The 27,820-nt window shown below is 44.1% G+C and overlaps 1 protein-coding gene and 1 non-coding gene across 11 annotated transcripts; one reads left to right on the forward strand and one right to left on the reverse strand.

The window, feature by feature from the left end:
• Positions 1-78: 78 nt before the first annotated feature.
• Positions 79-27,586, reverse strand: LOC111078873 (protein hu-li tai shao). Of its 10 annotated transcripts, none has more exons than XM_041593004.1 (13): positions 26,462-26,787; positions 21,748-21,791; positions 14,873-15,010; positions 14,330-14,810; positions 13,544-14,267; positions 13,360-13,483; positions 12,046-12,156; positions 11,661-11,955; positions 11,487-11,585; positions 11,341-11,412; positions 8,924-8,992; positions 1,059-1,126; positions 79-928 (listed from the first exon to the last, which is right to left on the reverse strand). In XM_041593004.1, the coding sequence occupies exons 3-13, from the start codon at positions 14,963-14,965 to the stop codon at positions 821-823; spliced, it is 2,244 nt and encodes a 747-aa protein (XP_041448938.1). In that variant the 5' UTR covers positions 14,966-15,010; positions 21,748-21,791; positions 26,462-26,787; the 3' UTR covers positions 79-820. The 10 variants fall into 10 exon arrangements, with proteins under 10 accessions (XP_041448938.1, XP_041448937.1, XP_041448940.1 ...); XM_041593003.1 differs by having other exon boundaries at positions 79-934; positions 26,462-26,786; XM_041593006.1 differs by lacking the exon at positions 8,924-8,992 and having other exon boundaries at positions 26,462-26,786.
• Trnas-cga lies at positions 17,899-17,980 on the forward strand. The gene has a single exon. It is a non-coding gene; the product is annotated as a tRNA-Ser (tRNA).
• Positions 27,587-27,820: the final 234 nt, after the last annotated feature.

Consider the following 27,820-nt stretch of genomic DNA (forward strand, 5'->3'; position numbering starts at 1 on the left):
CTAAAAAACACAAAACATACATACAAATACATATGTAAAGAATATCAAAGTGTTGGTTCATTTGATCAATTTTATTGCGTTTATAAAAAAATATTGCATTTAAGTATTATGTTCGCAAATACCACACTCTCGTCGTCTGCTTCTATGTGTGCACAAAAATTTCAAAAATTCAATTACCAATTCTTCAAAACAAAATCATGTTTGCGGCTTATTTTTTTTTTTAGTTATTTTTGATTACTATGTAATGTGTTTACGTAGATTGTATATTTAAGCGCTAATACATCTAGAAGATTTCCCCGCTTCAAGTACATACATATGTATGTATGTATCGGTCGGGATGGTGTCGTGTCGGGTATTGCATGCGATTTTTTGAGAATTTGAATAAAGTCTCTCTTTATCATACAAAAATTATTGGGGTTTTGCGTTGCAGATTGTGTGTGCTGCGATAATCGTATAAATTAAAAAATAGATTTATTTTATATTAGAAGATATATGTATAGCTGTGAATGCTAATTGAACTGCTGCTGCCTTCGGTTACTTAGTTGCGTCTTGATCAACTTTAGCTGCTCATTTGTTGCTGGTTTATGCCTCTTCTATTTTCTCTCGTCTCGTCTCTCATCTCGTCTCTCGTGCAATGTGCTTGCTTGCTTCGCTCTGGTTATTGTTTATTTTTCGTCGTTTCATCATATCGTTTATATCTCTTAGTGCCCTCGTTAACACATTGTTCTTGTCCCCGCCTTTGCCCGCTGTTGGTGTTGGGTGGGTGTAATGATTGCTATTGCTGTTGCTGCTACGGATGTCGCTCTAGATCGGCATCAGCTTAGGCCTCGGCCTTCTTCTTCTCCTTCTTCTTTTTCAAAAACGATGGTGTGCGCAGGCCCTTCTTCTTCTTTTTGTCTTTCTTCGGCGATCCGTCCGTGGACACATCCTGGAACCGTAATAGAAATTTGCATTGAGAATATCGTTTTCACATTGCCAACCACTAAGCCCAGCACAGCGGGTGTTTGGGCTTGTCTCGGGATACTGAAAGAGCATCTTTAATCATAGCTTAAGCTTACCTCTTTACTGCTCTGGGAGAAGGTGCTCAAGTGTGCCTCCGAGTGGTCGCCATTTTGCACGTTTTCACCTGGGGGAAAGGCAAAGAGTGGTAAACACACATGATTAGTGAGATTTTCAAAGGCCCAGAAGCGGCAGTTCCTACAAATGTAACTCAGTGGACGCACACAAAATATGTTAAGCAATTTCTTTACACTCTCTTCACCGCTATGAAACGCACACATTGTAGTTCAAACACACAAATTTCAATCTAACCAAAAAAATGTAGTGAGTAGTCGTGACAATAATTAGATGTATTGGTGGTGTGATGTGAGGTGTGTTAGTAGATACATTTGTGGATCTTGGGTTAGAGGACATGCAGTATGGATCTACAACTAATATAATACAAGTGCAAGTGCAACAGCAGGCGATGGGCAGGCAACACATAAATAAATGATAAATGCAAAAAGGTTACCTGTTCCTCGTCGATAGTGATTGCGTTTGAGGCAGTTTTGGGCAATTATTTAATTAAAACTTAAAATATTTAAAGGCCAATAATAACAATTTCGATATATTTGAAAATAAAAAAAAAAAACTAAATTTAAACAATAATGAAAACTTAAAAATTCACAAATATTAATTATGATTCAGTAATTATTGAAAGATTTAAATGGGGGATATCTCGCCGGAGGCCAGCCCCTCGGCTAGCTGCGAAAAGCGCGCACGGCAATCCGTAATGAAGGCCTGGTTGTGCAGCATATGGGCTTTAATGACATTATTCAGCAATCGCTGCAACTCATTCTCCAACGAGCTGAGATGACAATTTTGATCTTCCTCCACCGGGGATACCAATGGAGACGAGGAGGCGGAGGCGGCACCGGTACCGGCACCGCCGTCTGAAATAGCTAAAGGCGCCGGCTTTGCAGCCATATCGGACTCGGCCAGGTCCACATAGCTGTAGGCGTGGCACAGGGCCGGAGCCGAATTGCTGCGCTGCAGCAACTGCGACGGTGAGGGCGTGGGCGGGGCCAGCGGAGCACGTGTCGAGGCTGGTTGCGCTTGCAGTATCTGAGCCGTTCGCTGCTGCGTGGCCAGCTGCTGTGAGATGTAGTGGATCTCTTCGTCGATGACCCTCTCCAGCTTGGCCCGGAACTCCTGCTCGTGGGTCTGCACCGTCTGGACGCACTCGGCGTTGCGCAGCGACACATTGATGAGAACCTCAATGGTCGTGGGGGTCGGAGATGAACTGCCAGCCAGGGGCGAGCTGCTCAAGGTCAACCTGACATGTTTGCCCGGCGTACAGGCCTCGGCCTCCTGCGTTGACGAACCATTACTCGTGGTGGCTCGTTCTCGCCGCCCCGACGATTGATGCATACCCAAGCCGCTGTCGTCGCCGTTCTGGTATATGCCCTGCTCTGCCTCGGGCCGGTTGCGATGCCCCACCCCGTTCCCATTCGCGTCCGTGTCCGTGTCCACTGGCAGGGCATGGTCCCTGGGCAAAAAGTTGTAGCTGCGATAGAGACTATAGTCGTGAGACTGCGGCTGCCTTTGGGGGCTGGCCACAGTCATGGAGCCCAACATCGACTCCAGCTCATCCATGGAATCATCGAAGCTCCTGCCACTGCTTGCCGTGGCACTGTAAACCCGCTGCTTCCGCTTGGGCGGCGTTGGCTCCAGCTGAATCTGCTTCTCCGAGACATAGGAGGGTGACGAATTCGCCAATGGCTGCTGCTTGTTGACTGTCGATGTTGTAGTTGATGCTGCTGCTGCTGCTGTCAGGACATTGAGCATCTTCCGCTTCTCCTTGGTCAGGGTTGCCAGATCAATGAAGGAGAAGACCTTCTGCCGCTGCTCAGACACCGTTTGCCAAATGGATTTGTGTTCCGGATGCAGCATAATGCTGGGTGCACTATTCAGTGGACAATTGAAGCCATAGTGGGAGATGGTTCGGAATGGGGCTGTCCCCATCTCGCCGCCATTCGAAGACTCAACGGGGCGACCATTCACCGGTGTACTGCTGGCCAGATCGACCCAAACGCTCGTCGTATTCCTCTCCATGGTCGTATTATGGGGATCGATACTGTTGTTGAGTGGGGGATAGTTGTGCTTGCTGACGGCATCTACCTTGTATATGACATTCACCTGCTGCAGCCGATGGGTGGCGCCGACGCAGGCATCGAGATACTGCCCGGGCTCCCACAGAAATGCATATTTCCGGGTCAAATATGACCTGACCTCTGAAAGTGAGAGAGTGGGGGTGTGGAGGGGAGGAGCATGTGCATGTTGGAGTGGAGATGGAGTATGTGTATGAGTATGAGTATAAATGCATGTGTATGTGGCGGGGGGATAGATATGGCGGGGGGTTACAGCACGAAACAATCACGAAAACGCAGACAAAAACAATTACGATGAGGATTCTAGATTCCACTCAATATGGGACGTGGCTGCCAACGGGACTCTCGACGCAAACACTGGAGGACCTCTGGAGCATTGTTACATTAAACCTTAAGCCATTTAAATAATAATAATTATAGCATAGGCAAAAATATATTACAAAATAAACCTTTATTTTTAATATTTTCTATAAATACAAACCTTGTGCCCATACACACATTATTAATTAATTGTACTTTTGGGTTAGGTTAGCGTAAATGAAGTGATTAGAATACATATGTGTGTGTGTGTGTGTGTGTGTGTGTTAAAAGTGCATAAGTGTTTAAAACTCAAAATTCCTTTCATTGCCAAGCCTTAGCTAAGAACGGTAAGAAGATGGCTCTTCCTTAAAGACCTACAAAAATAGAAAATATCTGACAGATTTGAGAGAGGGGGGGCAGACTGGCAGACAGTTTGGACACAGCAAATGAGTAGAGAAAAACAGTGAATAAAAGTGGATAGGAATGAGTAGAAATATATATTTATGTATTTTGGGGATTTGCTCGGCTCTGTGTTGACTCTAAATCAGTTGGATCCGTTCACTTATCGTTATCTTCATCATCTTTATTTGTCATATCTTCTTTCTTCTCATCCCACACATGGATTTGCATGCCGTGTAAAGTGCAACTCGTTGACAGAACTACTTTCTCATCATCATCCTCATCATCATCCGAGGAGACGGTTACCGCTCCACCAGTCTTGCGTTTCTTGTTTCCCTTTGAGGTCTCTGGTTTTTCGTCATCTTTTCCACATTCAGGGATAACTGCCTCAATGCTGCTGTCGTCCGCGCTGCAGACCGAACTGTGCTTCTGAATCTTCATGCTTTGATGAATCATATGGCTCTCAAAGACTTTCCCCAGTGAATAGCCAGACGAGTTCACCTCAACGGCACTGCTCTGGGGGGTCATCCCTCCCTCCTGCTCCTCGTCGCCCTCCTCGACGACCATTTCGAGGGTATCCTCATAGCCGCCACCGCCGGCCAGTTCGCGGAGTTCCTCTTCGGTGAGCATTGAATTGGATTCTAAGCCACTTGAAGGTATCTCCTCGTCCACACTGCCAGAAATTTCATCCTCATGCGTCGGGGCCCCAGTTTCAGTGGGATAATCCTCCATAGAGCCAGTTTCAATCCGCTGTAGCTCTCCATCGACAACGCTGGATTCTTTTTCCCCGTCATCGGAAGTTGTTTTAGTATCGGGGTCGTTCGTTTCATCTGCCTCGCCATCGGAGCACTCAGACTGATTTGTTATTAGAGTTGTTTCCGAGTCTCCGACTCCACTTTGAGGGGACATTTCGAGGACACTTTTGAATGAAGTGGAGCTACTAACATTCGAGTCGGCGGCCTCCACGGGGGTTTCTTTCATACTCGTTTGACGATATTCGTCCAACGAGGATGAATTCTCTTCAGCAGGATCTTGGCTTGTCTGACAACTTTCCACATGAACCTCCACCTCAATTGATGGCATCCCTTCAGAGCTGTTGCAGGATGTCTCAGTGTCTGCTTCTTTCACTTGGGAGGAGCTCTTCTCCAAATCTGTGTCTCCATTCGCCTGGATATCATTGGTAGTCGTCTCCTCCTCCGTTGCATTATCGCTTGTAAAGGATGTCTCTCCCCCGTTCTCGACAGATCGTACCGATTCCTGATCCTGAGTGTTGTCACTGGCACTGTAGTACATGCTGCTGGTGCTGGCATTCCCATTCTGGCATTCTGCTCGCGTTGCCGCTGAAGATTCATTTTGTGTGGAGACACTCGGATCCTCCAGCTCCTGCTCGTGCGCCTGCGCCTGATCCTGGCTGCAGTCCACCTCGAATGTGGTTGTGGAAACGTTATCCGCCTCGGGGCTCACACAGAACGTGCTGCTCGAGAGGGTGCGGTTCAACGAGTAGCTGAGCGATGTGTCCGAGGAGATCAGATCAAGATTCACGGCCGGATTCATGGCACAGCGACGCACAGGCGTAAGAAAAACCCCCGCCTTGCGTCGCTTGCCCCGTGGCGAGTACGGACTGCGTGGCGATTGTCGCGGAGTGTTTGGACTGGTGGCAAAATGCCGCTTCTGGTTAACGGGTGCACGCGGTGGCGTGGGTAGGGACACCCAAAGACGCGACCCGTTTTCCCTCTGGCCGATCTCAAAGGTGCACACGGACGACAAACTGGCAGTGCTAGTGGGCTGGGCGAGACTCTTCGACTTTTGGATCGAACTGCTTGAGGGCTTTATGGCCGATCGCGTTTTTGCGACATTTCGTATGTTCTCCTGGATGAAATTGCGCTTCCTGTGGGTACTGCGACGGCACACGAAGGTCGTGGAGGAGATGGTACGCTGCAGAGGGGTACTCGATGGGGTGTCCCTCTCGTCCGACTGCTCCTGCTGCTCCTCCTGTCGCTCCTCCTGCTGCTGCTGCTGTTGGGGATGCGACAAGGATTGCGATAGTCGAGGACAGGGTCGCGTCAGCAGGTGCGTATGGGCCGTGGAACTACACGGAGCACTGATGTTGTGCATGGACAGGGAAGAGGTGGTGCTGGGTGAGATCGGACTCGGACGGGTGTAGACGCGCGTACAGGTGCGGAATATCTCCTCGCGGACCAGATGCTGCAGCTTCTTGGGCGTCAGCTTGTTGCGAATGCTGTGATCAATTTTGCCAAAGATTGGCTCGCTCTCGCTGAGTTTGTCCACCTCGATGCGCTCCAGGATTTCCAGCTCCAGCGGTGAGAAGGTTTCGCTGTCCTGTGGCGGTTGGTATCTGACAGGGATCTCCGCCCCATGGAAGTGCTCTGCCTCAGTCGCTTCTGCCGACTGAAAGCTACTGGTGACGCCTTCCATCTCGATCACGCCCTCGCCCTCGCCATCTGTCTCATTTTCATTTTCATCGACATCCTTCTCATCGTTGCGTTCAATCTGGACCTTCTCCTTTTCCGTGGCCTCTTCCGGGTCGTTCAGAACGGGTGTGACCGGCTTCTCATCGTCATGCTTCTCTTCCAAGTTGTTGATGGATTCGTTTGATGAATCGCTCATGTCCAGGTCTAGCTCCACCATCCGTTCCACCAGGCACACCGAGTCGCTCGCATTGGGAATGTTCTCCAAGCTGATCGAACGGAAGAGGGTACCTGTTTCTGGCTCTTCAGCAGCCTCCACCTGCAGGGATTGCAGCTTTTTGGTGGTTGCCACCAGTTTCTGCAGATTTTCGCCGGCCAGGCTGAGGCTCTCCTCGAAATCTTTCAGCATTTGCGGCAGCTCATCGGCCGCATCGGGAGTAGCTCTGTCGATCTGCGCGGCATTGTCGTCGTGCGAAGGGAGAGACACAGCAGACACAGCTTCGGCCATCGGATGTTCAGCTTGATTCTCTTCCGTCGCTGGCTCCCCCTCATGGCCCAGCCAGCCATTGGCCCGCAAAGCCCTAACCTCCTGCTCATCCAGGCTCATTTTCAGGGTGTGCTCTACTTTCGACGGCGGCTCCTGTTGCACCTTCTCCTTGTCCCCAAAGTACTGGACGTGATCCTGCCAGAGCTCTTGGAATTCGGACTTGCGCCGCTGGCGCTCATCGCGTGTCATTAGCTGGCGCTCCTGCTCCTGCTCTTGCTCTTGCTCCTGTTCGTGCTCCTCCCCAGGCGGCTGGAAGTGCTGCGTAATCTCCAGGGTAATACGACGCTCGGTGAGCGGCTGTTGGCGAAACTCCACCACCTTCCCTTCAGCAGCATCCGCTGGATTCTGCTCCGCTGGCTGCTGCCAGTTGCCAAAGTTCCACACCTCGGTTATGTTAGTTTCCGTACCCATACCCGTTCCCGGCTCCTTTGCGGGATAAACTCTGGCCGGCGGTGCACTCGTCGCACTGGCGCCCGGGCTGCCCTCCAAGCCTGGCAAACTAAAGTCACTGGTGATGGCAGCCAGACCTGGCGTGAAGCCCACATTTGTCGACTCATCGGAGAAGTTGAAGCGTTCGATTTCGCTGAGAAAGTGTGTGGACCGAAGCGGCGTCTGCGTGCTAGCATCTTGATGCGGAATGCCGGGTATCTCGGGCAGTGGTGCCAGTCTTCGCTGCTTGGGCGTGACAGAGCTGCTGGGCATGCTGGCCAGCTCCTCCTCGCAGCAGCAACTGTTGGATCCGCGCAGCCGCTGCAACTCCGGCTTGAGGCGCAGCAGCTGGTCGATGCACGGCTGGCAGAGCTGCTCGTAGCGCGGACTGGCGAAGATCTCCTCGTAGCTGATGGCCCGCTGCATGGGCCGATAGCCCAGCGCGGCGAAACCGTAACGCTGGTCGGGCAGATGCTTGTGGGACATGGATGGTATCTGCCGGGGCGACTGGAATCCAAAATGCGAAAGTGTTCGGTACGGCAAGGGATTAAGATTGCCGTTGGGCGGTTCAAGTGGGCGCCGAACTGTGCTGGTGGAGCCTGTGCTCGTGGTCGTGGTCGTGCCCGTGCCCGTACTGGAGGGGCCATTCGAGCAGCGATAAAAGGTGGCCAGATTGAGCAACTGCTCGGCATGAAGGGTCCTCAGCAGGGCCGAGCAAATCTCCGGCTGAGAGCATTGCGCCAAGGAGGCGGCGGCAGATGCTGCATATACATAAGAATAAAGCTGGTCCTGCCCCTGTTGGGCAGTAACCAGGTGCTGTGCCAAGTCGCCAACCCCAACCCCAACCCCAGACCCGGACCCAGACCCAGAGACCGACCCCATATCTAATTCAATCGTAGGAGGATCGCTTTTTGGGGCTGGGAATAGATCGCGGCGACACTTGCTAGTCGAAGAGACGCTTCTATTCGGCAGTTGGTTGTTCTCCTTGTCCACCTCATGCTCGTTGTTGTTCGCATCCGGACTGTGGGGTGTCTCCTCACCCATGGACGACCTCTCATGGACTTGCAAACCTTAACAATGCAAGACGAAAATATGGAGAGAAGAGCCAAAGAGGTGTAGTACAATTAGTATCTATGGAGAAATACTCAAAGAGGAGGAGGAGGAGACCCAGACAGAGCCTGGGACTCGATCAATACATACGAGAGTGGTACATACATACAAACATACATAGATAGATTTCGATACGTATTTGAATATTTGGATGTATAAGAGTGTATGTATATCCAATAACTGCTGTACCTAGGCTGAAACTTGGGTGCAAATAATAGAATATTCCTGGCCAATATTCCATGGGGTGGTAATGATGATTCAAACTAACACCAAACCAAGAATTCTGAATGATATTCTATCATCTAACCGTATGAACAGAATCGCTAGGATGGGAACTACAGCTAGGGTTTAGTTTTGGTGCTTTTTGTTTGGTATATTGGTGGATTATATACGAGTATATAGAAGGGTTATGTATGCATTCAAAAATACACCACTTAAAGAGTACAATTTGCAAATTAGTTTGGATTATATATATGTACATATATGGATGTGCTTTATGGGGCGTTTAGCCTGAGTACATTGAAGTAAAAGTTTTTTTTTTTAGGGTGGAATTTTGTTACCTCGGCCTGTTGGCGGCTTTCGATTTGTTGATGTATGAGAGCGTTCGCCATTTATAAAACTAAGTGTGGCTAAAATAGTATTGAGAAATTAAATAATACAATTAAATTAAATGGCAAGGCACATAGAACGAACGGCGTGTAGAACCTTTAAATAATTTCAAAACAGACGTAAATAAATGCCTTAAAACTAGCAAATACTTAGTGTAGAGTGAGCTGAAAGGTGTTTAGGTTTAGTATTGATTAAGCAAGCATGCTGAATGCTGAATGCTGAATGCTGGATAGATGTGCATTAGTATCGACTAAAAGGCTAAGCTACGCAACTAAGGAAGCAATCAACAGAAAAACAGCTGCGTAATAGGCAGGGCAGGGCAGGGCAACTGCCAAAGAATTCCTCAGAATATGCTGCTGCTCCGCTATGCAAGTTGGAATGTAGAATGATGCTAATTCTAAGATATCCGCCTGAAGAATGATTGGATTGATTGGCTGATTGAAAATGATGATAAAACAGCGCGCTCTGCCAAACACAAAATATAAGCCACACCACACCAAACCAGACAGAACAGAAAGTTCTTTGGCAAGCCCATACGAGTAGGCTGGCAGGCAGGCAGGCAGCAGTTAACATTGTCATATCGAATGTCGAATGGAATTTAGTGTGCAGATGTTTAAATGCAATGTTATGCGAATGTTTGTTTTGTTTTTGTTTTCTAAAAACTACATTTAAAGCTACGAATAAATTTCGTTGCTCGATTTTTCTGTGGGTTTCTACACACTAAACCTTTCGGGGGCTGCACTCACCTCTAGCACAAATATTTTGTTTTATCTGTTTTTTTTTTCTTAAGCTGACTTTGGTTACACTACGAGTATAGAGCGCAGCAGCAGCAGCAGCAGCAGCAGTAGTAGTAGTACGAGTAGTAGTAGAAGTGGTAGTAGAAAAGGTAGTATATGTAGTGGTAGTAGAAGTACAGGTTTTTTTTGCTGTTCTGTTGATAGCTTCGTGGCTGGTGTTGTTCTTGTTGTTGGTATCTGGTTTATACTTTATACTTTATGTTTATATTACATTTTTATGTAATTGGTTTTATTTTTGGAGCCCTGAACACATTTGTGAAATGAATTTGAATTCAACTTTGAGCTACCATTGATTTGTTTTCTATTAGTCGCCAAATTATAAACCGAACTAATACGCAAACGAGGGCATGTTCTGTTCTGTCCAACATGGCTCTGTTCTATATATATCAGCGGTGGGCACGTCGCTCCCACATTGAATGCTCGACTCGAGACGCACAAGCTCAATAATGCCAAAGAGAATGCCCGAGAATGGAAACAACCTACATATGTACAAAGCGTAAGTAGAATTCTCTGATAAGTGGTTGTTGTAGTTGCTGTTGTTGTTGTTGGATTACTAACCACCGCTGATCTGATCTATAGCTTTGCGTTTCTCTTGTTGTATTATATTGGTTGTTGTGGTAGTTGTGCTGTGATTCGTTGTTGATCGTTGAAAATAATAATCATTTAATACACGGCGTACAACAGTTGCTTGTTCCTTGGCATCAAAAAGTATTTAAATAATTACATATAGCATATACATATGTACACACATATAGAAGTAACGCGAGTAGTATGAATAAGTATTATGCAAAAATATGTATGGGCTAAAACGGAAGCAGAATGATCCCATAACTAACTAAAACAGTTTTTGGACCGTTTCTTAGGAGCTTTTAAACTGCAGCATAAAAGGTGTACAGTACAGTAACAATGGTAGTGTAATGAAAGTATGTATTTAAAATTTGGCGTTGATTTTTGGTTACGCTTCTCAAAGAAAGGAGGTCGAGACTGTATCAAGTGCAACGAGTACTTTTTTGTTAACTATTAGTGGTTTTCGTATTATTTGTAAATTCATTTATAGGCGTGTGTGTGTTTGTGTGTTATGCCGATATAAAAAAAATAAATAAAGGGGAAAATAGCATAAGAAAAAACAGTTAGGATCAAATGTTATAAGTCTAATAATTAAAGTTATGCATAGAATTGTAATAAATGCCTTAAATTAGTAGATCCATAAAATAATAACAAAACATAACATAACTACGTTTGATTTATAAATAATATATCATCGATTCCTGACCAATTAAAAGTAATTTATAAACGTAAAAACTAACTGATACAAACATAAAACAAATGCATACAAAGGAATGGAATGGGATAACAAGGGAAAGACATAAAGACATAAGACAAATTTAAAAAAAACATAAAACATCTGAAAATTGAAATTTTGTTCATATAATTGTCTAAGCAAAGACAATAACTCTGTAGGCATGATTTGATTGTGTTTGGTATTGGAGTACATAGTGTAAATCATGGTACGAGCCTCTGAACTAATATCAAAACATAAATGGTAGAGCAGAGAACATGGATGGACTTACCATCGCTTAAAACAACTTCCGCTTGGCTGGGAATGGGCGCCTGTTGCGTTTGAATCTGTATGATTTGGTGTTCTAAAATGGATATCAGATTAAGTTGGTTATTAATGCAAATCTTATATAGAAAAATGGATGATGGTATGGCATACCCGTCTCTGGTTCGCTCTGTGCATGTTTTGCATGAGCTAAAGCTCCTGCTGCCTGCATCGAATTAAGAGCCTCTGATTCCGAAAAATCCGTATCGGTATCTGAAAAATGTCAAAATATTTTAATGAATCATATGATATCGATATTATATGATATAAACTTTGTTGCACACTTACATTCGCCATGAATGCTCTTCTTTTTGCGCTCCACCGTCCGCTTGTACTCATTCAGTTCATCGTCGGTCACATTGTCGAAGGGATTCTTGGCATAGGGCGCCTTGTATACAGTCGCATTATGCTGGAAGCCTCGCTGAATGATGCCCTTGGAGGCGGCACCCATTAGCACCACATGATCACCGGCCTGCGAGACAGTGGCATCTTTGATGCGGTTCGCTTCGTCCCAGGTCACGCCCTCCAGTATGTGAGATTGTGGTCCAGCTGAGATTTTATCCGCACGTCGGTTATCCTTGATCTGGTTTTTTGACACACACACACAATTATATATAATGTATAGTCTACGATCTAAATGGGAATTGAATTAACTGAATGACTTAATACTGACTTGCTGTTGCACGCGCTTAAACTCCTTGGTATTCGTTCCACATGGCACAAACTGCAGCGGATCTTCGATCCTTACGGGCGTCGAATGGGTGGGTGAATCCTCAGCAACCCACTTTGAAGGTTATTGTTTTCAATTTACACACACACACACACACAAATTTGTTTGGTGTGGGGGACAGGGGTAGGTAGGACAATGCAGGTAGAAAAGAAAGAGAAAGAAATTTGTTTAATTTAGGGGCCGATATATATCTAAAATATTTATGTACATATCAAAATGCTGTCTATAGTCGTTAAACAGGTGATTTTGTAATCCAAACATAATGATTGCTGAGGAGGGTATACAGCGTATACATGTTTGGTTTTCAGTCTTAAATATAAATTAAATACACTTTTTTAGGTTTTCAATTGCGAGCAGTTTTTTTTCCAAACTATTTTACTATCGAATAGGTTCTTAAAATAACAAAAATAACAATCGAAAATGATTTTGTGCCTTGGGAACAAATGAAAAAAAAAATGCATACAACATTAAAAAAAAAAAAATAAAAAAAACAAAAAAATAAATTAAATTTTAGCCATAAAACATGCAAAGAAAAATGTTGATTAAATATCAGCATAACAAACAAATTTGTTAATAAATGAAGTGGAAAGTGAATGGAAAATGTTTTTGAAATGAATAAAATGAAACTTTTTGTATTTGAATGATTAAATACTTAATAACAAATTTCTTTCTCTTTCTTTGCATTGTTTTACAGAGCATTCGTTCAATTCGTTATCTTTATCGTTACAGTGGAAGAAAAGCAGAGAGACAGACAGCAGAGGAAACCCCCTTAAGGAGGCGGCACAAAATCATCCATCTATGCAAGAGTTATTTTTGCGGTTTTAAGTTTAATATTTATTTGGGTAATTTAATGCACAAATTACAGAATTCGTTTGCTGGCAAAGCGGGTAAAATATCTTGACTAAAAGAGCACGATTTAAAAATCTATTTTCAAAATATATAAGACTGTGTATATAAATATATATGTGTTCTAATAGTTTAGACGATTACTTTGATTTACTTAGTGGCTAGGCAGAAATATTATGCGTGTATATATTGGCAGTTTAGTTTCAGAGTCGAAACTGAACTGAAGCTAACTAAAGGGGAAATCATAAATGGAGCAGGAGCAAGTGGAATGTCTGGGTAATGTGGGTATTTCGGGTATGGGTTGGCGCTCAACTAATTCCCTTCAATCTCCTTAAGGCTAGCAACATTCCGCTGCTGTGTGGTGGACGTTGTCGTGGTCTGGTTTAAATCTTCAAAAGTTATGATCTCTACCTTTGTGATTTTCTTGGGATCGGGGGTGCCGGTCTCCAGGACTTCGACCTTCTGATACACATTCGGTGAGTTTAGCCAGCGACTGCGGTCGCCTCCTTTGCGCAGATCTCCCTTCTTCCAGATGCTGTAAGAGATATTAGAGGTATAAAAATAGTTCGATTATCGAATTTATAACATTGCTTACCCCTGTCTAAAGAGCTCCTCCTCCTCAAGCAGATAGCCCAGAGATGACACGGCCGGTGGCAGCTCCACGTCGTTCTTGGGCTTGGGGGGATCCGATTTAATCAGGGGATGGCGGTAGATGTAGCCTGTGCGATAGCCAGCATTGTCCAGCATGCGCATAAGGGCCTCGAAGTCGGCTCCCCCAACACGCCACTTGGGCGGACTGCCTATTTTGGGCGTGGGTGCTGCCTGTTCGGCGACAGCGGGCTCCTTGGCAGTGGCTCCTCCATCCTCGGCAGCCGTGACGGCGGCAAACTTCTTCTCCAGGTCCTCTGGGGGCCGGCGCGACTGCTCGTAGATGATCTTGCGCGTCTCCTCCGGAATAAGCACCAGGTTGTCCACACCCACGGGCAGCAGCTTCAGCTGCGTCTCGCACGCCTGCACAATGTGGCAGGCGGCGAAGAAGGCCTCCTCGATGGTCTCGCCGCAACATAGGGCGCCGTGATTGGCCAACAGTATGACCTTGGAGTTGGGCCCCAGGCTGCGGACAAGGCGGTTACGCTCCTCCTCATCGAACAGACCCGTGTACGCGTGCGTGGTGATCTCGCCCAATACACAGGCATCCCTGGTGAGTGGCAGCAGGCCGGTCTTCAGCGAAGAGATGGCAACAACTGAACTGCAGCCAATGTAGATGGCGCAGCGAATGTCGGGGCGTGCTGCATGCACCACCGAGTGGAGGACAAAGTCTGTTGAGCGGAAAGTGGTAGGTTGTAACTGGGAAGTGGTGGGTGGTGATTGTGCGACTTACGGCTCTTGTTCACGCCAAAGTTGGTGGTGCCCTGCTCCACAATCTGACCCTGCATATCCACCTTGTTTAGCGCCGAGGCAGTGACTTCGTGATAGAGCAGGCCGTACGGATTAACCAGGAAATACTCCTGGTCGACCTTTAGGCGTGCGGTGATCTGTGCCCCCAGACCCTGTGTCCAGCCGTACAAATCCAGCAGACGGAATGTGGCAGCCAGCTTGCAGCGGAGAATTTTCTCGCCCTTGGCATAGCCCATGGACTCCACGCCGCGTATGTCATTGATGGGCACCATGCAGCTGCTGCTCTTGAATGCGCTGCCACGGCTCACCGGCACACCCACAATGTCCGACAGCTGCTGCAGTATGCCGCTGGCTCCGCCACCACCCTCACGGGCCGAATCGACGATGCGTTCCAGTTCCTCGCGGAACAGCCTCGAGCCCATGATGGCCTCGACGCGTTTGCGGCGCTCCATTTCGCGCATATCCTGTGGAAGAGTGGCCCAGTGTTAGGTTGAGGGTGAGATGAGGGTTCATCTGCAGCACTTACCTGTTCAATGTCCGCGGGACGCGCTCTGTCCTCGTCGTGATTGCCGGCGGTTGGGTCTATGCCATTTTGTGGCGGTTGCTCGACTTCAGTCATGTTTTCTTCCTTCCGTTTATTTTCCTCTAGTTTTCAGTTTAAATGCTGCAAAGAAAAGGGGCAACGAAAAATTTATATCAGACATTTTTTTCGTTCACAATTCTTTTAAGGCTTACTTTACGCTCAGCTGGAAAATTTTCAACTGACCTTAAAAACGGCAGAGCAACGGTTCCACACTGCTCCCGTTATGTACCCACACACACACACATGCGAAATGGAAAAAAGGGGGTGGCAACGGAGAGAGCGGGCAAACACAACCACCCAAAATTTCAGCGAGAGAGCGAGCTGAGAGAGCATACACTGCTTGCGTTCACTGTGAATGGCACAAACTGTTTTGAGAGAGGGAGAGGAGATGGAGGGGGTTGTGCCGCATATTTCACTTTATTTAATTTCTAATTTTGGGCTAAAAAGAAAAGAAAAGAGAAAAAGAAAATTTACTTCCCAGCCTGACACTTTACACAAACAGGGGGGAAGGAAATCCATTTGAAAACCCACCACACACTTTCTTTCCTTCCTGCCCACGTGCGACGACCAGCGCGACAAGCCAAAGCAGGGGCAACGCAGATAGAAACTCACAGAAAAAACTATTTTAAGATCCATTTTGCTTCTTACAAATTTTAAATAAATGCCTCGGAAATCAAAACTAAGAAAAGCAACAAGCAGAACCGAGCGAAGAGAGAAGAGGCACATCGAAAATAAATAAACACAAGACCGACAAAAAATGCTGTGTGCTCTTTAAATGTTAGGCGTGGTGTTTCGGATCGGATCCTAGATACTACGAGTAGAGTATTAACCTTCAATTTGCACCCTGTTTGCTGGTGTATTGGTGCCGCAAGGGGATATCGACTCGTACTCGTATAAACAAATGCAATAAACAAAAAACCATCTAGAAAATGTCATCATCAGCAGAGAGCGGCTGAGAAAACAAATCGTTAAACAATTATTTGGCTCAGCTGAAGAAAGGGGAACACCCTCCTCTTGTATGACACACTCTGGCACAACAAAGGCAGCCAATAATTACGAGTAATATTAATTATGCTGACCCAATTCCCTCCGATGATCCCGCTCCCTTCACCCACGTTTCTTGGGTACAAATTTCTACTGAAATAAGCTAATTTAGAGAGGCAGGCATAGCTCTGCCTTTGCAAGCACTATTACCATGGGAGGCTGCTTTTGTTCCCTTTTTTTTTTTGATAAATGGAATGGAAATGGAAAACAATTGCAAAAATGACAAGAGAGTTTTGCACATGATGGCAACCAATTCTTATAGAATTAACGTGATGCTAAGGTAATTGAACTTTGCTATTCATTGCCCTAGGGGCAACCCTTTCGCCTTGCATGACAGGGTGCGTGGGTGCTGGGACCATCACGTTGTTTTGGCTGCAATCAAACGGAATAATGCTGAATAAACGCTTTTTAAGTGCACTCTCCCGAGCGAGTGACAGTGTGGGCGTATGGAGTAAGATCCCCAACAAGAATCCACAATTGCTGCGTAGGCTGATCATCATCTCATCCTCCCAACAGAGTAGCCCTAACAAAAAGAGTTATAAATTTGCGTAGGCAGAGACTTGAGTTAACTACGTGAATTGAGGAACGAAGAGAGAGAGAGAGAGAGAGGGAAGAATGCCTTTAAACTTGTTCTCTAATGTTTTTCAAGACATTTCCACTGAGATAAGGCAACACTGGTTGGCCAATATAGTCAACAGTGTCAATGGATCAACCAATTGATTTGGTAAATCCCAATTTGAGCATAAATATCAAAACATTTTAGTTTATTGAACTTTGTCAATGCTGCAGACAAGACACCACATTCTTTTCTCCCCATTCTATTTCTCCTTTTTCCTCTCTTTCTGACCTTTTTGTGCGGAAGAAAACAATTAAATTTAGGAACAGCTAACGCCACAGCGACGCCATCGATGACGCGGCGAACCGCCGTCGCCGGCCTGGCCTGGCCTGCCCTGTCAGCGCCGCGGTTTGTTTGCCGCCGCCTGACTCTTGTTGACATTATGCAATTACATCACACTTGTTTGGCGACGGCGACGACGTCGCGGACACACCCATGTCTTTCAATGGGTAGCTGTAGCGTCGTGTGCCAGTGTGGCCCCAAAACAGACAACACAAGAATGTTGAGAGCGCCAATAGTGAGAGAGGAATAGAAGCAGAAACATGCAGTCAAACATTACAATAGAACATAATATTAAAGCCAAAAAATCAAACCACTTTGCAAACCAAATTGACCCAAAGCACTTCAGTGATCGTACATCATTTTCACACAACAATACATACGTTAATATGTACATATATGTACACACATACACATATTCGTCTACGCTGGCGTTAATTAAATTTCCCAAGTATTCAATTATCGCGCAACCAAAGAAGAAATCTTACGTAATCTCCTCCACTCCATCGAGCACAGTACAGACAGCTGAACAGGGGGGTGCTGTATCTGGAGCTGTTCCATCGTCTCAAGTGTGATATGCCGCCGAGTGGCCATAAGGTCACACAGCAAATGAATTCATTCGGTTTTAATAATGCAACAAGTCGCTCAATCAGTCAGTCTGTCAGTGGGACACCGCCAGAGATGCTGTTGTCTGAAAAATCATTTCATACAGCCAGACATTTGTTAAAAAAAAAAACGCAACCCATATGGCGGCGACAATAAAACTATCACAGAAATATAACGGCGAGAAAAAGGGGCAATAAATCACTACTTTTCATGGCCTTCATTCATTCATCTGCGTTATTTTGTGGAAGTAATAATATTTGCCAAAGCATTCCATTACAATTAGTGGAAGGAAATTAACCTGGATTCTAAATAATTTGACACAAAGCTTCAAACCTTAAAACTAACACTGTGGAGTGCAAGAATTGGAAGAGAACGCTGCTTGCAATCTCTGCTATATTCCGCTTTGGACATGACGCTTCCACAAGCAGTCGTGGCCGAGTGGTTAAGGCGTCTGACTCGAAATCAGATTCCCTCTGGGAGCGTAGGTTCGAATCCTACCGGCTGCGATAGAAATTTAATTTTTTTCTTCTTTTTGATTTTATTGTATGAAACAAATTTGCACATACAGCATGAAAATGTTTTTTCATGTAGCATAAAAATCAATGAAAAGACATTAATTACATGATTATGACAGCATGAATTGCTGCATTTGAGTTTTTGAACAGCAATATTTTTTCACTTTCCTGTATCCAAGATTTACTATTATAGTCGTTATCAAGCAATATAAAAGTATTCTTTTTTATTTTCCAAGATTTCAATTCGACTCTTAAATTATATTTCTGATTTATTTAACTTGAAAATAAAAAAGAAGACAGACAAGGTATTTCATCTGTTTCAGCCTGGGATCGATCCGGCGGCCTTCTGCGTGTTAGGCAGGGGAATTCACGTATTAAAAATGTTTCCGTTTGCCTTACACGCAGAAGGCACCCGGTTCGATCCCAGGCGGAAACAGGTTGAAAAATCTTTTCATTTTTTCGTGACTAAATGGCTTTTTAAGCATTAATTATAACAACTTGACCAATATGAAGTGTGCCAAGCTGTCTGTTTCGTGCTTGTTTGTCTCGAATCTCGGCACTGGCATCGTCAAAATGTCTTCATTTGGGCCTTTAGCTGTTCTCGGGGAATTTCTTGTGCGTGTGAAAGTTCTTAACAAGGTAGCAGCAGCCAGCGACGGTCTTGTCTTGGTTTGGTTTGGTTTGGTCTATCCGTAGCCGTGAGGCTTTTCCGTCTGGCCTTCCCTCCCCTACCACCTGCTAATTTTGTTTGTTTTGCTAACAAGCTGCCACTCTGTCTGGTCTGGTCTCTTCGCGCGCCACTCTTCACTCTTTTGGACAACCCGTTGTTGTTGCTTCTGGTATCTGGCGGCAACGAAAGTCGCCTGTGAGTCGCGTGGCTTGAATTACAAAATCTGCACATAAATCTTAATGCCGGCAGAAAAGTTGGCGCCAAGCAAACGCCCTCTTTATGAAGAGAGGTGCAACAAAATTGCATAAATACAGACTGCCAGCCAGCGTAGAAGCAAGAGTCCGAGAGAAAAATGAATGGAAGGCGACAGACACAGAAGAAAGTGAATCGCCAAAACGTACGAAAGAAAAGCTTTTGCGCTCGATTTGTATGCCCTTTAAAAGCAAAAAGAATAAACCCCAATCTTAATAATGCTCCCCAAACTAAAAAAAACATTATACATTCGATGGCTACATTTTTTCTGGCATAGGAAAAATACGACAAGAAAGAGTATTTAATACTTCGTCTGTATATTTTTATACCCGACTAAAAAAGATAAGGGGGTATTTTTTTTTGTGAAAAAGGGGGGTGGTTTAACCAAAAAAAGAAAATTTTCCCCCCCCCAAAAAATTTATTTTTTTTTTTCTCCCCCCCCCCCCCCCCCCCCCCCCTCCCCTTCTCCCCCCCCCCCCCCCCCCCTTTTTTTTTCTCCCCCCTCCCCCACCTTTTAAAACCTAAAAATGCCTTTTTTTTTTTTTTTTCTTTCTCTTCTCCCCCCCCCCCCCTCTTTTTTTTTCCTTCCCCCCCCCCCCCCCCCCCCCCCCCCCCCCCCCCCACCCCCAACCCCAACAAACAAAAAAAAAAACCAAAACCACCAACCCACCCCCAACCCCCCCCCCCCCCCCCCCCCCCCACCCCTCTCCCACCCCACCCCTTAAAACCCCCCAAATCTTAAAACTTTTTTTCCCCTTTTCCCCCCCCCCCCCCCCCCCCCCCCCCCCCCCCCCCCCCCCCTTCCCTCCCCCCCCCCCCCCCCCCCCCCCCGCCCCCCCCCCCCCGGCCCGGAAAAAAAAAATAATAAAATTTTTTTTTTTTTTTTTTTAAAAAAATTTAAATTAAAATAAAAAATTTAAAATTTTTTTTTTTTTTTTTTTTTTAAAAATTTTAAAAATTTTTTTTTTTTTCTTTTTTTTTTTCCCTCTTTTCTTCCTTTCTTTTTTGTTAAGTTTGCCCTTGATTAAAGCCTTTTGTTGAATGGGATACGATGGGCTGCGACGGGTGTGGCTTTGACTCACTTGGAAGTTGGCCAAAACTGTTGCCCAATTTTTTGTATTACACATAAATTTGGTTTGGTACAGCTGTTTAGATTCGCCGACGTCCGGCGGAGAAGGGGATCAGGAAAATCACTCAATATCCATTTGTGAAAGATTTGCGAAAAGATTTTCAAGAGTGTATCCTTTCTTTCCCTGTCTCTTGTTTGCTTTGTAATCTAGTCGGACGTGAAGTAATCATAATTGTACTATGACAATGACATCATCCAGGACATTGTGGCACCCACACCCACTTTCCCTCCCTGTGGTACTTAAAGACAGGCCAAATAAAGTTTCATCCCCTCTGAACGACACATGACGTCATTTCCTGTCATTAACTCAAAACGCAGACAGAAGCACCACACAACAGACCCAGCAACAGCAGCAACCCCAACACACCGAACCACCCAATCCCAATTCCAGGATATTTTTACGAGGCGCGTGGTAACAAACACAGCCCGCCCCACTCATTGGTGGCGCCACAGTTCCGTCATTTAGCCGGCGCCACTCATTCAAAAATTGCATGGAAACGGCAAGGAGAGAGTGAAATTGCCGGCGAAAAAAATAATAAACTAACAATGCTATAAGGAAAATCTAATAAAATGATAGGCGTGTCGTGTCCCGCACAGGTATTTCCAGACGCCGCCAGAAACCGTTGCGCTCCATTGCCCAAAAGGGTGAGTTAAGCGCTTTCGGTTGGTGTCCTTTTTCTTGTGGCCAATCTGGGGGGTTGGGGGGTGGGAGGTTGTGGGTCGTTGACCCGAACACGCGAGCAAAACAAGCAGGAAATGTGGCAATGGAAATTTCAGAGCTTGATGCGTGTTTACAATAGTTTTGAGTGGCATATACGATACCCGAGTACAATCAATAGAAAGCCACCGCATGTCCTTAACGACAGTAACTCAATCTTGATACAAGCACATATTTGCAGCATTTAATGGGATTTTAATTGAGCTGCAGGTACAGTCGAGTTCAGGTAAACTACTTAACGGGTTGTAGCACAGGTGGAGTACAACAAAAACGAAACAAAATTCAAAAATCGACAAAGAACCCGTGCAACAACTCAAGACACAAGTTTACTTAAAAAATACAACGAGGAGAAATGAGAGTTTGCCTTTGTTTGAAAGTTTGGTTCAATGACCCATTTATAAGTGCCAACAAAATTTCGAGCGTAAAGAACATTATTGCTATCCCCCCACTTAGCTCTTGATTTCTCCCTATAAAGATGTAAATATGTGAAAAAACCCAGTGTACCATGCCCGAAGGCATTGAGGGGTAATTTTTAAATTTTTGCACTATTTAAAGAGATTTATGCATGTACATAGAGACACACATATGTATATGTGTATGTATGTACATTGTATGACATATCGACATCGGAATAAAAAGCAGACTCAACGCTCAAGTGGCTTTTAATTTAATTTCAACTGAAGCAGAGCGCACACTCGGAGGCAGACGTAGGGACAGAGAGATCAGACTAGTCCGAAAAAATGTAAAATGTACATAGAAAGTAACAAAAAGAAGAACAAAAACAAAGGTCAGTCTTAATTGAATTAGAGGTGAAGTTTTATGCGTGTCGTCATGTAAAATAGATTCAAGGAGAAGAGAGCAGAGCCGTAAAAGAGAATAATTTATATCATTATTCAGGCCAATTTTTTCGCCAAACAAACAGTGAGAATGCTTCAACCAGATACCCTCCAAGCTGTGGAGTTGAGTAATATGAAATAGCCAAAACTCACCTTAAAATTTAATTTGTTGCTCTCTTTCTTATCAATAGATGTGCCTGCAAGAGAAAATAAGAAAATAATTTGATTAGTTGAAGCTTGGAGGGAAGCGTTTAATGTTCTCTGAGGCCTGCGAACAGGAAAATTTATGTCCCTTTTTTTTATTTAATTATTACAATTTTTCTAGCCAAAAATAGAGAGAAACATATAGACACTGCTCATTGCTCAGCGCCAACCAAAAACTGAGATTCATTGAGAGATGCTGCTGCGCCGACGTCGCTGTTCGATGATGTCATGCCAATATTTTTAGTTAGCGCGGGTTAAAATATTTCTATACTACTCGTTATTTTATACTGCTATTTACCTCCACACACAAACACACACGCGCAGGGAGAGAAAGAGAGCGAGAGACAGAGAGACGCCTCTCCCAGTATACAACAAAATAATTGAATTATTGAGGGAGAGGTTGTATGATCGCAATGGAGTAAACATCAGATCAGCACCGTAATTTTTCGCATTCCCAGTGCGTACACACACACACACATACACATATATTCGTTCTACAAGGTACGTTTATCAGCTGGAACGATTTGCATGTTTTCGATAACTTTGTACACTTTCCATCAGTAAAACTTGCAACATTATTTGTTTTATGTAAAAGCCAACCCCAATTCGAATACAGTCAGTTAATATTACAAAATTGTTTAAGAATAACATAATTTATGTGGATTTTTGGGGCTCGTTCAATTACATTATATTATAGTTCCTACTGGTTGGAGAATGCAAGCAATACTTTAATATCCCCAACAAGACTATCAAAATTATAATTACTCACGAGTGTTTCGTATTTTCACTTTTTACGCACAACTTAATAACTGCATTTTGCTCAATAGAGCACAAAGAAACACGAAATGGGCACTAAAATGTTTATGCGTGAAGACGCAGACACGAAAGATTGCCAGTCCCACCTTCTATGGTGTGTTAATCAACAATTTAATTTGAAGCCTGGCTAAATGCTGTTGCGGTCGAGGCATTCCCCAATCCCCCCAGCAATCGCCCAACTTGAAATGGTATGGGAGAGCTGATCAAGTAGAAGATATAAAAGATTATGTAAGCCGTCATTCGTGTGCTTCACAATACACTTTTTCTCCTCTGTATCTCTTCATTTTTCGTTTTTGCATTATGAATTCATTTATGCAGCAACACGTTTGCCTTTATTGTTGCCCACTGACGGAGTACTTTGGCTTGCTGCCTCCCCGGCTTTTGTTATATGAGGATGATGATGATGACGGGTCTTTTTAATGCCATTTGTTCGCGGCTGTTTTTGTTGCTTTCTTGTTGGGCCAATCAAAGGCGAGATTTTTATTGGCATTTTTATCGAAAAAGTGGGTTATGCATAGAGCAGGAGAAGATTCTTGTAAAGAGGAAGGAAAAGGCCAATCTTCCATTGAAAAATGGAAGAGGATAATGCGTCCTTGGCAGCACTTAAAGCTTTAACTAAATTTAATCTCGTAGTATTTACTATCGAATTAAAATTGATTACAACAAATTGTGGCAATTTTACAAGGTAAGCACAAACCAAAACATCATTTCCCACGCCTCCACAAACAGAAACACAAACAGGAGAAGAGAGAATAACCTAAATTCCCATTTGAATACAGTTCATCAGCCACATAATAACAGGCTTTCCAATCACTTTCCAGCGGGAAGAGACAGACACCAGACAAAGATACACAGAGCAAGCGAGAGAGGAGAGAGAGAGATAGAGAGAGAGAGAGAGAGAGAACCAATTGAAGTTCAAGCGCAGCAGCAGCAGCAGCAGCGGCAGCGGCGGCGGCGGCGGCGCAGCAGAAAGAAATTCCAGCAACATGTAAAAGGCAAGAAATGCAGACACACAGCTTCATCATCTCATCTCATCCGTCTCTTCTCCCACTCCTGCTTCTCTTCCCAGCTTTTTAGGTACATCCATACTATGTTCATATATGTAATTATCTACATTGTCGCTCATTCTGCCACTCTGGAGCCCGGGCTTAAAGTACTTCATGAACTAGACTGTAGACAAAATCACGGATGATGCAAAGCAGCGGCTGCCTTGTTTAACGAGTGCTTAAAAAAGCGACTATATACAAGGAATAAAAAACACAAAAATACTGCTCTCTAATTGACATACTTTGTCTCTCTCGCCCCCTGTCGCTGCTAGATACTCTTCTTCGACTCCAAAAGCTAATATCTTTGCTTGGTTAGAGTTGTAGGGTATAGGAAAATCGACTTTCTTTGGACCCAAGTCTCTTTTTCTTCATTGTTGTCGCTGTTAATGCGGCTGGCTGCTTCTGCAACTGTACATTTGTTATTGCACGTCTCTCTCTTCCTTTTAGTGTCTCCTCTCTACCGACTTGATATTTGTTGTTGCTGTTTATTGATGATCGGCAGTTGTTTAGCCAGCAGCAAAGAAACATATTTTTTTATTTTTTTTTAAGCTTGGCACGTACGCCTCTTTTATTTATGTCTGTATATTTTTCTATCCACCAGCTTTAGTCCTCCCTTTTTCTCCAATGGTTTCACCAATTTTCACCGTTTGGTGAAGGCAAAGAAAGAAGCACAAGCGACTGGCAGGGTTTCCATTCTGTCCTCGTCAATATTCCCCCTACTAGACCTACTAGTGGATGGACTCCATTAATCACAGTAAATGTCACAATTATGCAGTTCAATCCCAATGATTTCCAAATCAATTAATCACTAAGTGACGTCAGTGGGAAATTAGATAAGCGGCAGCCTCAGCCTCATATCACGCTTGAGTAATCAATTTCCAATCAAAAATAAATTTCTGTTTTTTCCTGCTTTCCATTGCTTTCCATTTCCATACCCTTCTACACAAGAGTCCATCAAATGCATTTGCATTGTTGGATGGGATGAGGGCAAGGGGCACGCCTATCTCGTTAGAAAGTCTTTGAATCGATGGTCTTTTTATAAAATATCTCTTTACTGGGATTGCATTCGAGGGAAACCTTTTTGTCTCTTATTTTTACATACATATGTATGTATACGAACGCAACCGTTCTCAATTTTGTATTTCCGCCATTTATTGGAACACATTTCTAGGTTAGGTTTTGGTTCCTCCCGCCATTGTTTCCAGTTTTAACTATGCACTTCCTCCCACCCACACCGACACACACAAACAAACACAACCGTCTCACTCACACCTTGGCACTCTCAGTGTACGGTAATTTGTCACTTGTGTGTAGAGAGGAAACAAGAATAAACAGCGGTTTTTTTTACTTTCCCCAGTTATTTCGCACTCGACTTAACGGCACAAAAGATAAATAACGGTGGGCAATCATTTCGTTGTCCCTTTTTATTTTAATTTGGTAATCCACGCGGAATATAAGGAATAATGCTCAATGATTTTAAACAAACACTTGGCTGAATGCAGTTTGGGTCACGAATAAATATGACCCCAGGCAACAAGTCACGTAAATTTTTAAATTTAAAAAGACACATGACAACTGAACAAATGATAAGAGCAGAAGAGCATGGTGGAATTGATAAATAGACTCGCAGACACATAGGGAAACCGTATTAAAAACAAAAACATCATTGTCTCCGCTTGCGTATGTATGTATGTGTGAAAAAATTAGAATTAGAAACAAAAAAGTAGCCAAACAATAAAGAGAACATTTTCATTTGGTTGTCTTTTGTGTACGAAATGACGTCATGTGACATAAAAGGTAGCTAAAATTTATCAGCAAACTCAAAGCTCGATGCAGAGATATGCGAGTGTATAGCCAGGCCATGCAGGAAGCGAGATAGAGCAGGTGGAGTGACGTCATAAACTTCGTCGATTTTCCTATCTCTACTCCGGCTATGGAAATACATTCAAGAAAAACTTCTTTGCTCTTTTAAAATGTATCTAACCAGAAAACGTAAGGGAGATTTTCGATTAGATTGCAAGGCAACTGGATAAACGTTACAGACGGGCTGCCTCACATGAAAACATCTGTTAGGAGGAAATACTTGCACTTGCAACCTACTGTGCAGCGTATCGTTCTTCAATAAATACGTTTTCAAAATTTACAAATCTGTTTATCACTTGTTGCAGGTCGCAGTTTTTTTTTCGCCGAAGCGAAAGAGAAAATGTGGGTCACAGTCGCGGGGCGGCAGCAAAAGCACACTGCATTAGACACACACAAACACATATGCACTCGGAGCATGAAGATTTTGCAACAAAGATGGCGTGTGTGTGTGTGTGTCGATAACAAATTAGTTATAAAAGCAACAGCTAAAATCCGAAGTCCGTACGACATGCAACTGTATTTTCATAATCCGACAGGGGCATAGAAAGTGGGAAGAAAGAAAGCATGAATCATGTGAAAAGGAAAAGGCACTCACTCGCACCCACCCAAAAGACGAAAGAGGGAGAGACAGAGAAAAAGCCGCGTCAGAAATTTTCAGAACATCAAACCCAAAGCATAACATCAAAACACACACACACAAATGCACGCATACAATTAGAAATGTTGCGTGTGCTTGACCAAACCCAAAAAACAAAAACAACACTTATTAGGGAAGTACAAAAGATGGCGTCACCAGGCATAACCTCTGCTCATCACAGCAGTAGCAGCATAACAGTAACAGTTGGCTTTTATTGCATTTAGTTTTCGAAAAAGTAATCCAACGAACAGCTCACATTGCACATTTTCCCCAATGGAAATTCTAATTTATAGAAACTCACCGAGTCTGCTTTTCCAATGTCGGTCGGCCGATCCTCCAGTTGTTTCTCTCACACACACAAGTACAAGTCAATACAATCACTATGGGAGCACACGCGTTTTTTTATACACTCGCTCGCTCTCGCAATGCACAAAACATAGACTAATATGAAAAGGAGAAGAGAAAATTTTAAAAATTTATTTCATTTGATCAAATGGACATTTAGGTATTTCTCTTGCTTTTGCGCTTCTCCTACGGCACTTGACACTGCACGATCACATTAAAGGTTGCTTATTTAGTTATTTAAGCTAAAAAGAGGCACGCCACGCACACGTCCGTACAACTCGAAGAACAAGACGCAAAAACGAGAGGCGAGCTGAAAGGCGGTCCGGCGTCAGTGTTAGTAAACGTCAAATGGGAGCAGGGTTTCCAAATATTAAAATTTGTGGGCTAGTCAGAAGGGAGGGGGGTGTAGTTGTAATTGAGAGCCAATTGTTAATAAAATAAAAAAACTAACTTAGAATGAATATTATTCAGAATTTTTTGGGACGATAGGTAAAAAGGAGACAGAGCTAGAAAGAGAGAGCCGTCTCTCTGGAAAGCAACCGCACAGCGACTGGAAGTGTATCATCCTGCTACGCCCAAATACATGTGTGTGTGTGTGTGTGTATGAGAGAGCGTTGTGTCCGCATATGTGTTGGGACGAATATGTGAAACAACAACGAAGCGAGTCCTGTTTCCCAACTTCGACCACAAGAGCTGCTTCGTTTTTGCTTCTATTTCCGCACTTTTAGGTATTCTTCACTCATCAACTGTGTCAATTAAGCCGCCCACGTCGATTATGTCATATTATTGATACAAATACAAGTACACTTATTAACGGCGACGCCTCACCGGCAATGCCGTGAAAAAATCAATGAGTTGAGTGTGCCTGCTGCGTCTCTCTCCTTTTACACCCCACACATCACACATTTGCTAATATATCGCACCAAACCGAACAGAAAAAGCGCTCCGCCAGCACAGTAGTATTTGTTAAATTTATAAACTAAAGTAATTACAATTTTTAAATTTTTATCTGCGCGACAACCGATACGATACGACCAAAAAACAGGGTAGTCCGGCGATAAAACGAGACTTAACCCACTTAACACCCCTCTATTTAAAAAGTTGAACAACCTTTTGTTAAACCACGGAAAATAATACTGTTTGTAAAGGCTCCTTGTAGCTCCATCCTTCTCTTTACTTACAAAACAAAAATGACCCCCGAAATCTTTCACCTGTAATGCGTAAAATATGTTAAAGTTACATACATTTGGTGGAAATATTAAATACCCCCCTGGTCGACAATGGGTTAACGTTCTATTTTATTGATTGAAATCGT

The sequence above is a fragment of the Drosophila obscura genome, unplaced genomic scaffold (assembly GCF_018151105.1).
Source record: "Drosophila obscura isolate BZ-5 IFL unplaced genomic scaffold, ASM1815110v1 contig_186, whole genome shotgun sequence".
In the NCBI taxonomy this organism is placed as follows: domain Eukaryota; kingdom Metazoa; phylum Arthropoda; class Insecta; order Diptera; family Drosophilidae; genus Drosophila; species Drosophila obscura.

Coding starts and splice junctions, on each gene's coding strand:
- LOC111078873 (XM_041593000.1), bottom strand. CDS start 14,965: ATGACTGAAGTCGAGCAACCGCCACAAAATGGCATAGACCCAACCGCC. Junction 11,956..12,045: donor TTAAGCGCGTGCAACAGCAA/GTCAGTATTAAG, acceptor TCAAAAAACCAG/ATCAAGGATAACCGACGTGC. Junction 11,586..11,660: donor GAAGAGCATTCATGGCGAAT/GTAAGTGTGCAA, acceptor GACATTTTTCAG/ATACCGATACGGATTTTTCG.